This window comes from Stenella coeruleoalba (assembly GCF_951394435.1).
Source record: "Stenella coeruleoalba genome assembly, chromosome: 11".
Classification (NCBI taxonomy): Eukaryota; Metazoa; Chordata; class Mammalia; order Artiodactyla; family Delphinidae; genus Stenella; species Stenella coeruleoalba.
Window position 1 is genome coordinate 19,314,318 of NC_137157.1, and position 16,995 is coordinate 19,331,312.

General features: G+C 41.8%; 1 protein-coding gene across 3 annotated transcripts in view; it reads left to right on the plus strand.

The window, feature by feature from the left end:
- Positions 1-1,987: 1,987 nt before the first annotated feature.
- Positions 1,988-16,995, plus strand: part of IGF1 (insulin like growth factor 1) — a 75,798-nt gene continuing 60,790 nt past the window's right edge. For all 3 annotated transcript variants that reach the window (XM_079938123.1, XM_079938124.1, XM_079938122.1), the window contains exons 1-2: positions 1,988-2,213; positions 6,738-6,894. In XM_079938123.1, the coding sequence (XP_079794249.1) occupies positions 2,151-2,213; positions 6,738-6,894 (220 nt within the window). In that variant the 5' untranslated portion in view covers positions 1,988-2,150. The remainder of the gene's footprint in view (positions 2,214-6,737; positions 6,895-16,995) is intronic.

Here is a 16,995-nt window from a genome sequence, read left to right on the forward strand (position 1 = left end):
TCAAAGTCCGTGAGAGGAAGTTGGACTTTTTTTTTTTTTCCACGAAGGATGTGATCTGCCAAAGCTGTGGGGGAAAAAAAACAGATCTTCGGTAAATCAGGTCCTAAGTTAAATGTGTGAAGGGGAGATAATTAAAGGAAGTCTTGGATTATTTTAGAAGTACAGGAATTGCCCACACACCTACAGATGCCTCCCTGGCCACCTCTTGATGATGCATATTTGTAGACTCTTCAGGTCAAATCGCATCCACTGAAACTTCCCAACTTTGCACCCCAGAGCCTCTCATGACACACCCCTCCTCCCCCATCCTGGATTCTCAACAGGGTTTCACTTCCCTGTCTTTCCAGAGAAAGTGTGCACTTTTCGTATTTTTAAAAGAGCACATACCCTCCATATGACAGCAGTTTTCCTCTCTGTCTCTGCCACTTAGCTGAAAGCCCCTGTGGGGCCTTGACCGTGACGCATGTAGCCGGGCACACAGTAGGCCCTCACTAACTGATGCTGAATATACTGCACCATTAAAATGGCATCACTCCGAACGTCTAACTTGTCTTTCTCGAAGGTAAACACTGCCACAAGTTATGAATCACAGAGAAGCCTTGAGCAAACTCAACCCCCTTTCAAAACCAATTGGGTTTTCCTTCAAGGGCACTCACCTCTGCAAACAACTTCCTGGCCACAGGACAACATAAAGACCCAGACAAGGGTTTCCAGCAGACCTCTGTTTTGAGTCGATGCGTCAATATCACTGGGTCTCCTGAGAATCACAAGAGAGAGAGGCAAGGTCCAGACTATTTCCACCGTCCCTGGGGAATCATGCCCCGACAGACCTCTAGGGAAAGTGGGATGTCTGACCTGGGCTTTTGCAACCTTATTTCATAATCTACTTTCTTATCTCCTACTTCGCAAAACCGAAGAGAAATTGGTGCAAACTATATCGACAAAAGATCAGAACTTGATTCTCAATGGCAAAGGCAAGTATACATTATAAATAGCAAAACAGCTGGCTTGGACCATGTTGCCGGCCACTCATCCAGTTGAGAGATTTGAATGACATCATAACCCTTGAGAGGGTATTGCTAGCCAGCTGGTGTTATTTAGAATACACAAAAACTGGAGAAATAAAATGCACTCACGTGCGCACGCGCGCACGCACACACACGCGCGCGCACACACACACACACACATACACACACACACTCAGGTTCAAGTTATGCAGAAAAATATGAACGACAGGAAAATCATTTTCCCCTCAGGTGCCCTTCCCCTGGGGTGAGGCTGGGGGTGATAAGCAGCAGAGTAGAGGAAGGAAGAAAAAGATTTTGTTTTATTATTTCAGTTGGCTTTACAGCTCAGCAAAATCTTTGCCCTGTCGTGGGCAGAAAGCATTAGACAGTGTCCTAAAGGGAGCCAACTGCAAAGCTGCCCGCCCCTTTCCAGGTTCTAGGAAATGAGATCATTCCCCTCACTTGGCAACTAGGACGAGGGGTCATCCCAGCGCTGTCTTCCAATCTAGTTTACCCCAGTCATTTGAGGGTTAAAATTGTAGGGTATGTTTGAGATGGTCTTTTTTTCATTTCTTTTTTTTTTTTTTTTAATTTTGCGTTGGCTCTGGAATATAAAATTGCTTGCCCATCCTCCAAGTGTATTCCTTTCATACTGGTAAGGTGTATTAGCAGATGTGTGTGTCTTCCTGCCCAGTAGAAAGTTAATCAGAGGACAGCACTGGTATTTTAATGTCTGCTCACCCTGTCACTAACACGCATTCTTTTAAGGGAAAAAATGCTTCTGTGCTCTAGTTTTAAAATGCAAAGGTATGATGTTATTTGTCACCATGCCCAAAAAAGTCCTTACTCGATAACTTTGCCAGAAGAGGGAGAGAGAGAGAAGGCAAGCGTTCCCCCAGCTGTTTCCTGTCTACAGTGTCTGTGTTTTGTAGATAAATGTGAGGATTTTCTCTAAATCCCTCTTCTGTTTGCTAAATCTCACTGTCACTGCTAAATTCAGAGCAGATAGAGCCTGCGCAATGGAATAAAGTCCTCAAAATTGAAATGTGACATTGCTCTCAACATCTCCCATCTCCCTGGATTTCTTTCTGCCTCATTATTCCTGCTAACCAATTCATTTCCAGACTTTGCACTTCAGAAGCAATGGGAAAAATCAGCAGTCTTCCAACCCAATTATTTAAGTGCTGCTTTTGTGATTTCTTGAAGGTAAATATTTCTTACTCTTTGAAGTCATTGGGGAATTTTCTTTAAACTGTGTACTGTTTGCTTCTGCTTAGAGATGTTCTTCACTTTAGAATTTTCATTGTTTCGGCACTGGGAGTTATTTATAAATTGCTGAATATGCAATTCTGTGGGATCTGAAAAAATAGCTCCGGGAGATAAATGCCTTTGCACAGATATCTGTATGAGTAAAAACTATTGCAAGGTACTTATGCTAAATCCTCCACTTCTGCAGGGCTTGAGTGGTGTCATTATAGAAGATTCCTTTAAATCCTGTCTATGGTTAAGGGCTATAGAGCATGGATATGAACTTTTGGATTTTTTTTTGCAGGTGCAGATGTTTTATTTTTAAGACCATGTTCGTGTGTATGTAGGACTGTGTGTGTATGTATCTGTGTGTGTGTAACTTGTCAGGACTTTTATTACAAGGCATGCCACATATAAAGAGTTACATTTTAAATGATATTAAAGCTTTAAATGTGATCTTTGGAGCGAAGGTCCCGGAACTCTCTGCACTTACGCCCAGAGAGTCAAAGTTAGAGTGAAGTTTACTTTGCTCTTCTGAAAAAGAACTCCTTAAGAACTCTTGCTGACCTTGCACATTCGTATAATTTAAACAAATGCATACTGTATATGGAAAGCGGAAACTTTCTAGCAACTGCTATTCCAAGTTTTTTCTTTTGAAGAGGATTCTCAGGGGCGAAGTTTGGACTTGGGGTTTTGTGTTGTAAAACTCTGATTTTATACTCGGTGTTGTAAAGTCTCTTTAGGTAAATTTGGCTGGCGTTGTCAATGCACTGACTTCTCGTTTCCAATCACTGGCCCTAGTTCAAGTTTCCATTCTCAGCAAAATTATATCTCTCAAGACTTGTGTTTTTCCAATTTGCAAGCACTTTTAAGCCGCTGTCACTGGCTCCCCGATGCAATTGCCTGAGGGCTCAATTCATAAAACGTCCCTACCACTTAGTACGGTAATCATTTGCTGCTTTCAAATACTCCACCACTAGGACTTTTCTTAGTCAAGTAAGTGGCTTAGGAGTTAAGGATACATCCTTGTCAGGCACCTGATTCTGCTGCACTTGAGATGCCAAGATGCATGCCGGCTACCTTGCTTTTAAAAGAAATGAAGTCAGTATACACATATGCTATGTGGTCTGATAGCTGGGGGCTTTGTCTCCCTGCTTAGATGATCTTAAAAGAGGCTGTGGAGTGTTATCTCTGCATTAACTACAAGTTTGGAAAACTCCAAATGAACTTTCCATGTTGTGTATGCTGAACTGTTCAGAAGTAGAGCTAGCCGTAAGTTGTTGCTTTTTCCTGTACTTGGAGCAGGAAGTGGTTTGAGGGAGCTACGTGGTCTTTCAAACGTAATTCAATGAGTAAAGGTGTCTGCCAGGCAGAACGAGCAAGCTGATTGTACTCTGAGTCTCAAGATATTTCCAAGTGTTTGAATCAGAAGGAAGAGGGCACAGGAGAGGACTGAAGCTTGGGTCACTGTCCAGGGCGGCTACTATAGGCACACAGTGGAAATTGGTGGCTTGATTTGGAGGAAAAGATTGACTTGAATCCCAGCCGTGCAATTTGTTCATTGTCGGAATGGACAAAAGGCAGTTTACCCAGGCTCATAGCATACCTGCCTGGGTGTCCAAATGTAACTAGATGCTTTCACAAACCCCACCCACAAAGCAGCACATGCTTTTAAGTCCTCAGTTTATTCACATCAGTCTCATAATACCCACCCTGACCTGCTGTAAAAGATCTGGAACAAACAAAAATGGTTACACCTACAGTGAGTATTTTCTTATGACTATTGCCCTCAAATTTTGCTGGGCATTTTTATCGTAGCCCAAACATCTGGAATCAATTGATATTCCATTTATTTAAGATAAAAAGAAAGGTCTTTTAAATTTTGGATTTGTGAATGATTTTTGGGAAAGAGTGCTCTGCAAGTTTTTTCTCTTTTCTCTTCTCTTTCTCCTTCTTCCTTCCTTTCTCTCTCTCAGATCTTTCCTTTCTCTCTCTTCATTTCTTTTGTGTTTGGAAAAATAAAAGGCCCAGGAAATGATGAACATATGGGGCCACTTGTTTCGAACTTTTAACTCCTAAGCCAGTTCCTTATTGTTTTCTTTCCGGGGAACATAATGTGATAAATTCTCTGGTTCTCTGTGGCTGTACTGGACTGTTCCCTGAACTAAAGGCGAATGCACTAGAGGTTCTATCTTGTCCTAGAACTGTAAGTGCTGGTATTTATCTTAGAACATAACTCAGCAAAAAAAAAAAAAAAAAAAAAGAAAAAGAAAAAGAAAGAAAAAGAAAGGAAAAATCTGTAAAAAATAAATCTTAAATTCTTAAATGCTAGAGATTTTTATGTATTGCTGGGTTTAAATGTGTCATATGAAATAAATAACTACTAAAATATAATTTTGACCTCTAATGAAGTTCTCAATTCACTAAGGCTATAAGCTGAGTACCTTTTCCCCTGGATTTCACGAGAACTGAAGAACTTGAAGGCATCTACAGCTGCAGGTGCTTGGCCTTAAGCATCACTATTAAATCAACAGAGAAGGAGGGATGGAGAAATAGGATTGGCAAAATAACATACATTCTAGAACTGACCCATTGCCAGAGTGTGGGGTATGTTCAGTAAGATCAGTTATGAATTTTCTCTTTTGAAAAGGGCAAGGAAGTCCAGTGGGGTTAGACTGGCTGAGATTTCCACTGGAAATATTGAAAGGGAAAACTCCCACCAATTATTATTTTATACATAAGAAAGATAAGGATAGGATGACTTGTTTCTAGCCGTCTCCGTGGCTTTGGCTACATGGGGGTGGAGGGTTTCCATGAACAGGTCCTATGGAGAAAATGGAAGAAATGTTCCATCAAGCTTTCACCTCCTCTTCTATTTTATGTCCATTATTTATGAGGATTTGCAAATAGAGGAGGCTTTTCATCTTCCACAGTTTTACAAGCATTAACTAAATATTTACATTGTGTTAACAAGAGTCAGGGGTTTAGGGTTTTTTTTTTCTCAATTGCTGAGCTGAAAGTCTGGCCACAAAAATGGAAATCTTAATTACAATGATGGAGCAAACTTTGCCACTGATGTAGACAGCCATTAAGTTAAGAGTCCATGGAGGGCAAGGAAGGTGGTTGGAAAATAAATGACTGAGTCTGTTTCTCCAAAAGTGATGGAGTTAAATGGACCTGCCATGACTGGGAGGTTCAGAAAAGCCTCTTTTCATAATGATAGCTTCCAGCTTAACTACATGACCTTTTGATAGGGTCCCTCGCTTAACATCCTGTCACTGACTCCGCTGATGCTGCTGAGAGCGAATGCATCTGAGGGGGTGAAGCTACTCACCTTGGGAGGCTTCCTAGAAGAAACCATATCTTGGTGCCACAAGTAGCAATATGGAAAAACTTAATGCTCACCTTCGCATTGTTTCTACTGCTGAGAGTGAGGATGGAGACCTGAGCCACAGGAATCCTGCTTCTGGCGGGGCTGCCATTTGGATGTCTATCATTTGCTAAGTCAAGCCAACCAGGGGTTCCTGCTATAAGATGGTTACAGTGACACATAAGTCCCTCCAAGAGATGAATTCCTGTGACTTAAAAAAAAAAAAAAGGCTTTTGCAGGTTTTGAGCCCAGTGCCCTGTTCATGGAGGGCACAGTCCACATGTGTGTTGATCTGATATTAAGCTTACACGAGGGGCTTTAGAATAAAGAAGGCGTGGGGTCTACTTAGCATAAGCCAATTTCCTTCCTAAATTTCCTCACATTTTTCCCGTTCCTGATTTTATACTTCTACTTGTAGTTATTAACTGCTGATCTTCCCCAGGTAAGAAATCTCAGTCTCTCTTTCTCTGCCTGTGTTTCTCTCTGTCTCTGTCTCTCTCTCAAGTGAAAAAAAAAAAAAAAAAAACTGTGATGATATATAGTATTTTCACAAGTTCTTTTTCAGCTGCAGTAAATTCTCTTTAATCAGTAGCTGGGGAATGATGTTCTGGTTAATTTAATATTCTGGTCGATAATGAATGCACATGCTATCTGTGGATGGCCAATCTTGAGAGAACTTAAATGAATAAAACATATTTGGCCCCAGATCTGGACTGAGCACAATTTAACCTTTGATGATTCCAAAGGTTTACCAGGATCTCTGAGCGGTGTGGGATCCCACTGCAATAATAGCATCTTTCACGTTCACATAGTAAATGTTTCTAGATATTTTATCTCACTGAATTGTAATAGGAACCCATAGAGAAGGGGTTCAGGAAGGACTTCCCCAAGGTTCCACAGTAGCAAGAGGATTAAACTCAGGTTGCTTGATGCCAAGACCCGCTCAGCCCTCGCTGCCCTGCGGTCACTCACACACCTTGTTGCCCTTCGGAGCGGGTAGTTTTGATGAATGACAGGAATGGAGAGCTGAGGGTAAAGGCGCCCCTGCCTCACCCCCATCTCCTGGCAAGGACCCAGGAGGAAGCATGACCCTCCTTCTGCTTCTTCGGCAGGTGAAGATGCACATCACGTCCTCCTCGCATCTCTTCTACGTGGCCGTGTTCTTGCTTACCTTCACCAGCTCTGCCACGGCTGGACCCGAGACCCTCTGTGGGGCTGAGCTGGTGGACGCCCTTCAGTTCGTGTGCGGAGACAGGGGCTTTTATTTCAGTAAGTAGCCTCCTTCTCACTGCTCTGTGGATTTGCAACCGCAGGGAGTATGTGAAGAACTGAATGACTGCCCACGGCTGGCAGCCGTCCTCAGCCTCCGAGATTCCTCACCTTAAAGCGAGCCTAGTGTTTCAGTGGGGCTGTGGCACGTTTTGCAGATTTCAGATGGAATTTTCCTCCTTAGCAGTTTGTCTTTTAACGACTTCCCACTGAGCTTTCCTGCAACTATGCTGCTCTACCCTCACTCTTCCATTCCTTCCAGTGGAAAGGTGTGACAAAATGGCCCTGGAGGATTAAGGTTTCAGTTTTTGAGATCTGTGAGTGCACGTAGCCACATATGTGAACGTGTAGGGCTGTTTTAAGCGCTAGGTTATTTGGAGGAAACTAGGAAGGTGGACTTGGGCAAAGAATGGAGGGGCCCTTCCCAGATGTCTCCATGCCATATGAAATCACCAGGAACACACAGAAGGTGAACCTTGCTGAAAGGCACGTTTGCAAATACACAGGCTCTCACTCAATGCAAACTGAAATGTTGAATTAATTCGCCCTCCATTCAAACTGACCTTGAGTCTCTGTTATTGCCTTCCTTTGACATCGCTCTTCTCTGGGGCTCTCCAGTGATGTCTCCATCTGGAAAAGGGTTTCTGACAAGTGCAAGGTCACTTATCCCATAAGTAGGTCTCAGGTGATTAAACAGTCAATAAAAAGTAGACAGCCAAGTCCACGCTTGCAAATAAATAATAAACACCAACAAGAGTCTGTGCTACCTGAGGGAACAGATCATTTAAAGAACCTACCTCAGAGGCATCTGTCTCATTGTATACTACAGGACACTGATGGGAAGCCAGACGCTCCTTCTGTGTAATTCTTTGGAAGTTTAGAGAGTTTCAGGAAACTGACTCTCAGGTCCTCAGGACCATGAATCATTCTTAGAGGTTCATATCTCTTAAGTGTAGACAGCTCACCTCAGTTACCCACTAGGCTTTGAATAGCTCCTGTGATGACTCACAAACTTCAAGTCTCTCTCATCTCCTTCCCAGGAAGGGGTGTGTGTGTGTGTGTGTGTGTGTGTGTGTGTGTGTGTGTGAGACTGGAAGGAGGGGTCTGTGTGTAGCAGTCCGGGATGAGTACGGAGCATGGGAAGGAAGAGGCTGATAGGCGTGTTGATGGTCTGTACTCATTGTAGATTTGGTGACAAATAGCTTTTCAACAACTAGTGACAGAAAGTGAGAAGTGCTTTCTACTCTTTGAATGGGCAAATTCCCACTCTCTGTTTCCAGCCAATGCTTTGAGTGAATTCATTTATTTTTCTGGCAATAAAGTGATTCTATCCCATTCTCTGTTGCTATGCAGATGAAAGCCTTCATTGGGTGAGTGCTTTTCAAATAGCAGGCTTGTTTTACCTTCAGAATATCTTGAGGAAAGCAAATGTGTCACATCAACGTCACCCAACGATGGGCTGTCATTATTCTTTACTTTTCTACTACTGATCCCCATTTTAAAAGATGGATAAGTGTTTCTCACTTATTATGCCCAAGAGGATTTTTTTGTCTTGATAATCCATTTGTGCCATTTCCTTTTACCCAGTTCACTAAGTGATTGCCAAGCCCCCAAGTGTCTTGTGTTATGTGCCAGGTTGAATTGTGATGTTCAGTGTGACATGCTCCAGGATTTCCATGCACAGTGCATGGAAACTGGATCTTTTATGACTGTGATGCTTGCATTAAATGATTGAAAATGAGAATGGAAAGAAATAACTTGGTCCCAAGTAACCATATGATACTTATATATGTTCACACAGATAGTTAAGAGTATTGGACAACTGTGATGGAAACTGATTTCAATGCACTGAAAGGCGTTCTGTTACTCCAAGGATCAAAGTTTAGCAAATGTGTTTTAATTCCATTTTAGTAACTTGAAAGGGGAAGGTTCTACACGGCAACTCTTAATGTTTAGAGTATGACTTTGGATAGAAAGTGGTTTTATAAATTGTGTTTTATTATTATTGAGAGTCTAGGTTTCATAAGTTCTGCCTTATAGAACTCCATGACTTAATGTAAATTATTTGTCTGACATAAACCCTCATGCACCAAAGTATTCTTATTAACTTTCTAGTCAACCGGACTAGCCTTTTTGCCCAAGAGAAGTTAACCCCTTTAAATTCTTTAATTCAAAACATTGCTGGAGCATCTGCTATGTGTAAGACACAGTACAAGCATGAATGAGATACCTAGAAATGAATGAGAGATTAACTTTGCCTTCAAGGAACTCACAGTCTAGTTGGGAGATTAAAAAAAATAAGTATCAATATTAGCAAGCGTCATAGAGAAAACTCATCATGGAAGAATAGATTATAGTCCTTTCTGCTTTTCCTGAATACTTTTTCCCAGTTTTTGAAATCACCTAACCCGGATCTGCCCTCTCAATGGGCTCCTTGATACCAAAGGCCATATTTATTTACCATTGAATCCCAGTATCGAGCTCAATGCCTGGCTGATATAGCTGCAGCTCTAATTTGATTGCTGGACTGGCAGGACTGAACTGAACGGAATCCAGCTGAATGGGATGGCATGACTTGTTTGGGACCTTAGTCTTCAGAATCATCAAGAATGAGGTTCGTCAGGCACTTTGGACAATTCTCACCTCATATTTACCCACCTATCTGATAAAACTTTATCTTTTCTCAACTGAATACAGTGTATACTAACAATGACTTAGAGGCGGCATTTTGGTCCTCCCCAAGCTACGCTGATGGTCTGTTTTGTGTCTGAGCCAATTATTCTTACAGGCATTAACTGTTGTCAACAAATTTTATTGAGTTTCCTTTTTGTCCCCTGAGATTTACTGTGTGTGGAGAAGTCAGCTCTAAGCATTTACAGCCTTTGAAATACTTTTTAGAGGAAAGCAGTCTTCCCTACCTCTGTCCTCTGCCAATCGACTCTTATTATATTTTTTACCCTTGTTTTCAAAGTTTTATTGCGGCTGTGTGTTTCGTTTTAAGACACTTCAAATCCATTTTGAATGTATGGATTTTTTTCATAGTGGAAGGGGGTTTCTGATCTTAGTTTGAAACACAAACATCTAAAAGAAAATTGCCTCCATATCTATCTTTTTTATTGGGCTGGAACATTTAACAAGGAGAGTTTTTAACCCTATTAGAGACAGAACTGTTCTGAATAATATTTTTTTTGTAATGCTTAATTTGCATAGATTGACCCAGTGTTGTAAATGAGTTCCTATTTCTCTACAAGCCCAAGTTCCACTAGAGCACAGCGGAAGCCACCTTCCGGATTATTTGTTTTGTGAACATCTTCCCAGCATAAGTGAAATAGTTCCTCTATAATAAATGCAGCTTCCCCAGACATTTTATGCAATGAAATTTGCAAAGAAGAGCTAACTACTGATTCTTCCCTATGTATCATAGCAAGAGAGCATATCAACCAGTTTCATACTTTCATAGTCTTGGGAGAAAAATGGTGGCATAATGGAGCTGGCACACTGGGAAAGAGCTAGCTATTATCTTACCAGATTGATGGAACCGTCATAGAGAGCAGCTTGTTATAACCTCGCTGTGCATGGAACAAAGCAAGAGGAAAAGAGCTTCAAGTGAAATAGGAGAAGCTAAGCTTGCCATAGATATAATTTTTGACAGTCACGGTGATTAACCATTTTAACATGCGCTTTAGAGGCTTGTGGAATTTCTCTCCTTGAAGATACTTTAAAAAATGACGGACAACCAACCACCTTGGATGGTTTCAATTAAGAGCAACCAAAAGAAAGTGAGTTTCTGGGGTCCTTTTTAGTTTTAAGAGTCTATAAACAGTCCCTTAAATAAACTGTATATGCTTTACCTCGGCGGTCTGGGAAAAAGGAGAAGTAAATCAATTAGAAAGGAAAGTTGGATGCCCTTTTGGCTATTCCAGATTTATAGCTTTTGTAAAACATACCTCTAATGCATAGTTATTAAGAACAGGTCTGAGTAAATGAATGGCATTCTTCATGTGTTAGAACATACTGTTTTATGAAGAGTTTAAGTAAAACTTTGCAATGAATTTCATTGTTATTGATTGCAACAACCTTCCTAGATCGAAGTTATTATTATTAACTCAAGCTTCTTTCATTTGAAATATAGTGCTCAGAAAACTACTCCCAGACCTGTCATTCATTAGCTGTATGACTTTGGCAGGCATTTAAACTTCCTGAGCCAAAATGTCCTTGTCTATAAAACAAGGGGATTTTGTTAAAGTAAATGACCTCTTCTAACTTTAACAGACTCATAGTCTAGGTTGTAATTAACAAGGATTTGGTGCTATTCAAGAAAGGAGAACCTTGGATTTAAACAGCGACCGAAGAACATTTAGACTCCTTTATCTTCTCCACATAGTTTCTTTTCCTCCCCAAAGATAGGAGATCCCACCTACTTAAAGAAAGAGGAGCCAGCTTCTTTGTTTTATTTTGTTGTAAGCTGGGTTCCAACCCCTCAGGGATGAAATAGAAGCTCAGACATGACCAAATACACGCAAGTCATCTGGCCAAAGGAGCACACACCTCATGAAAACAGATTGCCATTTTTCCTTACTAGGAAAGACGAGCTGACAGTTTTCATCTTTACATTTTCTCACTCTCCTGGACGTGAGGATGGTAAGTAGGTCATTTTTTAGCTGCCCTTTATTAAATTAGAGGGGGCAGATTAGAATCTATAGGCTTCTAAACCTTGAGGAGAAGCCTTTTCCAAGCCTATTGAGACTGCCTTTCCATTAAAGGAGAGTGCACCACTGGGGACACCCAAAGACACACTCACCCACCATTAGCATTGCTGTCAGTGGGGCTGGATTTGAGCTGCACCATGTGCATTCCTTGGCTTGGCACCCCTTAGACAGCCAGCCGTGCACTTGTATGACAGCTGGTCAAGCTTTTCGCTTTGAAACTAACTGGAACATGTGGGATTTGACCTTGGCCCTGGCCTCATTAGCACCACTAAGCTAATAGGCCACAGATATTCTTAAAGAAAAACAATGAGTTTTTTTATTGACCCTAAGTGCTTTGCTACTATTTAAAAATGCCCAAGGGGACCAGTCTGGGCAACCAAGGGACTGCTACGAAAGTGATGATTTCTGTGCAAATTCAGAAAATAATTTGCATTTTCCTGACATTGTAATGCTCTTTGAGACCATGTTCTCTCTGATGGATAATTACAAGAAGCAGGAGAGGGAAGGATTCAAGACCAAGCATGGTCTCTGTTGCAAAGAATCCAGGGTTTGAATCCCAGCTCTGAAACTTACTTGGTGGGTGGCACTGAGCAAGTAACTTAACCTCTTTTTTCCTCAATTTGCTCATCTATAAAACGGGGCCTACCTCATAAAACTGGTTAATATATTAGAACATATTAAATTAGAATTCTGCCTGGCACATAGTAACCATCATAAACACATTAGCAATTATATTTATTTACTCTCTTCTGGGATCATTTGCAGAGTCTATTGCAAAGGTAGAGGTATCTGGGCAGCCCAATTCATTATACACTCATTTCCCTCTACAGGGGCAGCTGATAAAACCTGTTGCTAGTAGTAGCAGTTACATAGTAGTTTCAGTAACACAAAGGATGCCTTATGTTTGACTAGTATATTCACTTTTTCAAAATCCAGCTGTATCAGCTCTCTCCCTTTGTCTTTACTCCAGTCTTAGACGGCAAGAATTATTGCTTAATCGGACAAATGAGAAATGTGAGACACTGAGATTTTGTGACTCACCTCACTGGATGGATCCAGAACCAAAGTCAAGGTCTCTTGTCTCCAAGATGCATGTTCATCTGGCCATTCACATTGTTTAAAGGTCCAAAGTGTTATAGCACAGGGAGATGCTTCCCAAAATCCCAGGCTTCTCTAAGAGATCAAGAGCAAGAACCCCTCAGTTCAGGGTGAATTCTGAACACTTCTTTGAAAGGAGGCTTGAGGGAGACATCCATGTAATGACGCTACATTTTACCTTCTAGAAAAACTTAGAAAATACTAATAGAATTTCCTCAGGGTGCACAAGAAAAGCTTCTTGGAGTAGAGGCTGCTGCTGTTCAAGACCCTTCACAGACTGGGCTGCCCTCAGACAGAACACTGCAGCTCACCTGTGAGGAGGAGGTTATGCCTGTGGTCTGTGGGACCCTCTCCTCTGGCCAACATCAAGTTTTCTTCTTTCTCTGCCAGTAAACCTCAAGTGCTTTAATTCTAGCATCTATGAGTTCTGCTGGTTTTTCTCAAAGACCTACTGAAGAAAGGCTGTTTATTGGACCAAGGATCGTTCTCTGGGTGCTATAAGAGAGGTGGTAAAGGAGAGGTGGTCACAAGGCACCAGAAGCCTGAGAGTGAGCCAGGCAGGAAGAGTCTTCCCCAACTTGGCCATGAAAGGAGCTGTGGGAGCAGCCAGGGGTTTGGATGGGAGGCTCCCATCTGTGCAGGTGCCCCTCAACCAGTTGCTTGAAGACCAATGGTATCAGAAGTTCTCAGATCTTCAGTGGTTGGCAGGGGCATATCTCCATTTTGGATCCAAAAGATAGTGTTGGTGTTCTCCAAACCCTCTGGGCCTCCATATACCTAGTCCAGACATCACGCACCATGCCAGCATTCCTCAGGACCTCTGTAAAGAGCCGACCTCATCCCTCTAGCAGACTTTCTTCTGATTTCACAGCCCATACCAAAGAATTAGACACACTGCAAACAGGCACGAGATCTCTCCCAAGGAGATTTCTCATTGTTCTCAATAATGGGCTACAAAGCCTTTCCTCTTTTATGCAGCCAGAGTCTTTGACAACCAGAGTAGCAAAAAAATTGTTTCTGCACTGAGCTGTTGCCCTGGCAGAGCTCCATCCTACACCTCTCCATGAAACATCAGCAAAAGCTCTTACATCACAAAGAATTACTTTTGGTTGCCTGGAAAGTTCAAATCCCCAGGCCTTATTAGCTGTTAGACTAAGGAGATGACAACAGAGCATTTCACTTGTCTTTATCTATATGCGAGATCATGTTTAAAACATAGCAAAGAGCTGTTATTTGACATGCGATTCCTTAACTGCAGCAAGTCGTATGCCTATTTAATGCATTGTTTAGTCTCACATTGGCTAAAGCCACTTAAAGAAGCACTTGGCAAGCTCTGGCTCTTCATTCTTGGCATAGCTGCCCCTCTTACTTTTTCACTGAACCTTAAATACCAAGAAAAACCGTTCGCTTACTTTACATCTGGCATGTTGCTCTATGCAATTGGCCAGAACTTTTGCACGTGGCCCTCTGCATTTGTCCTAAGGTAATTAATGGCTTTGCAATATTTGATCAGCAACAGCATGGACACAAAGAGAAGTTGTGCAACCAGCAGAGACCACACGGTCTTTTAAATGGAAACCTTTTGCATTAAATGCTCAGGCGTTCTGTGGGGATAAGGGTTTCCATGCCCCCCCCAAACAGCAACAATAACAACAACAACAACAAAAATGGGCAAGCTGAAGCCCCTGGGAAGACACCCAAGAAGCTGATTCTTGATTAAGTATACATCTCTCTAATAAAACTACCTAATTGTTTAAAGGAAGTAAAATTGAAGATTGTTGTAAGCTTGGAAGCCCTGGAAAAATAACCTAGTCAAACATCAAGAGCGAAACTGAGAGAGAAGGGACATGTCCAAGGCCATGCTTCTAATTAGTGGCAGAAGTAGGAGATACTCTTGATTCTGTTTCCTGATTCCATGTGGTGCTCCACCTTGAGCTTCAATGGACCATGCCTATGTCTAAGTTACCTGGTAAATTTAAATGATCAGGGGAGGCCTCCAGTCATGCTCATCCAAATGAACGTAGATCTTGGTGGTGCTCTCATTCCGATAAATTCACCTGAGACTGAAGCTGACACCGTTGTTCCCCTGCTGTAGAAATTTGTACAAACTAAGGGGATTCCCTGCCCGCTTCCCATACAATGCGCTAGGCCTTTCCATATGCTTTGGGCATTGCAAGTCCACTTCAGGTCATGATTTAGACTATTATTGTATGTTATATTATTCTGACTCTTTGGTCATTCTCTCCAATGTCAACTTGGGTAGAACTGCTTTGGAATGACTTAGCAAAGCTGTGCTCCTGGAAAATCTGAAACAGCCTGACAAGTCGTTGGATCAGCTTTTTTACTGGAGATTTCTCTGACAGCCCTAAGCCAAAAGAAATTTACACCTGATTTTTTTGCAGATGTCCAAGCAAATACTCTGTGAATCTCCTCAGATTTTCCTCTTTCACCTGTGGTCTTTTTGAGGTAGTAGAGAGGCTGTTGGAAGGCGCTTTTAAACTTTGAGAATCTGTTAGTCATGGAGTCAATTCTGTGAGTATTTCTGGGAAGATGGTCCTACCTCTGTGCCATTTACCTTGATGAAATGGGTCTTTCGTCAGAGGCGAGTGATGAAGGAAGTCTGTACTGAGCCAACCCACATGCAATCAGCTCCTGATTATCTGTGAAACTGGGGAAAGGAACACCAAGGGTGAGAATTCTGGGTTCAGCTGATTTGGGGACACTGTACATTTCAGCCTCCTCATTCCTCCTTCCTCCCTGCCCCCAGCACCAGTCCTTTTGTGAGACCAAGTGGCATGTTTTAAAATTCTACTTTATTCTTCTATTCACCCCTCATGTCCCCCAGCAGTGCCATTGGCATTGGGACTTCTCAACCTCAGCACTATTGACATTTTAGGCCAGATAATTTTTTGGTGGGGGAGAAGGACTGTCCTGTGTATTGTAAAATATTTGGCTTCTACCTTCTAGAGGCCAGTAGTCCCCTCCTCCCAGTGTGACAATCAAAAACATCTCCAGACATTGCCAAATTCTCCTGGGGAGTGGGGTGCAAAATCACGCTTCATTGAGAACTACTGGACTCCAGAGGAAAAGCAGCTAGAGAGATGGGAAAGCCATGAGTGAAGGTGACACACAAACTAATTATCAGTCACTGGTTAATGGGGTCTATGGTCCATTGCCCAGAGTAAAGCAATGAGAAGAGTTACTAGGGTTTTGAAGCCTTCTCTATGAAAATAAAAAGCTCTTCCTCTAGGCCATCAAAAAAGGTGTTTGTGGGCCCTCCCTTTCATCTGATAGCTGTGGAACTCATTTATTTTAGTAACAGCAGTAAGGGAAGGCAGACATGACGTAGAGCAAAGCTGTGTGCTTAGAAGTTTGATTGTGACCACCTGGAACAAATGAAAAACAAAAACAAAAAAAAGCTGGTTCTCTCTGACCTCAGTATTTGCGGCTGTTCCCTTCTTGGTCATATAATAAATAAGCTCTCAATTCAGAGTGAAAAAGCCTGGTTCAGAGGAAAGGGCCACAGTTTTTCTTTTCCCTTCTTGTGTCTTTCCTATCTGAGTATCATCACAGTCATTTTATTGTCTATAAACAGTCCCACCAGAAAGTAGAAAGAGAAGATCAATGAAGTTATTAGCTTGGAAATCGGAGGTTCCACATTTGGGCCTCGCCCAGCTCCCTCAACAGCTCTATGACCTTGGAGAAGCCACTTAATTTCCTTGGGTCTTACATTCCTCATCTGTAAAATAGGAATACAAGTATTATACCTCAAGGGTTTGTTAAGGCTCAACTATAGAGGGGCTTGGAAACTGAAAGGGCAACCAAATGTGGCTATTAGTGGACTGAATTGAATACTCACCCTGCCTTGCCCCTCTAATCACCATCCACAAGTTAGTTCAGTGGTTTGACTTCAACTTTTAGTGACATTGAACCATTAGTTCAATGGTTCTGCAATAATTTTAATCTAGAAAAGCTACTTTGGCAGTGTATCTTCTGAACCTTATTAACTAAAAATAAAAGAATGCTGGTATCTTCTATTCACCTATCACTTTGCATTTAGACCACCCAAGAGTCTATTAATGGATCTTCAGAATGCTTACTCAGTATTACTGTTTATGTCCTCATTGGAGGAAGCAGAAAATAGATGGGACCTATCACTTTACCACAATGAGCTTGCTTAAAGAGTTAGTTTCCACACAGTGGTGAGATAGTCACTGAGGTTATCACACATAAGCAAAAGATTTCCATTCTCCCAAGTCAGCTATTGGTGATTTTTGCTTACCCTCAAAAAAGC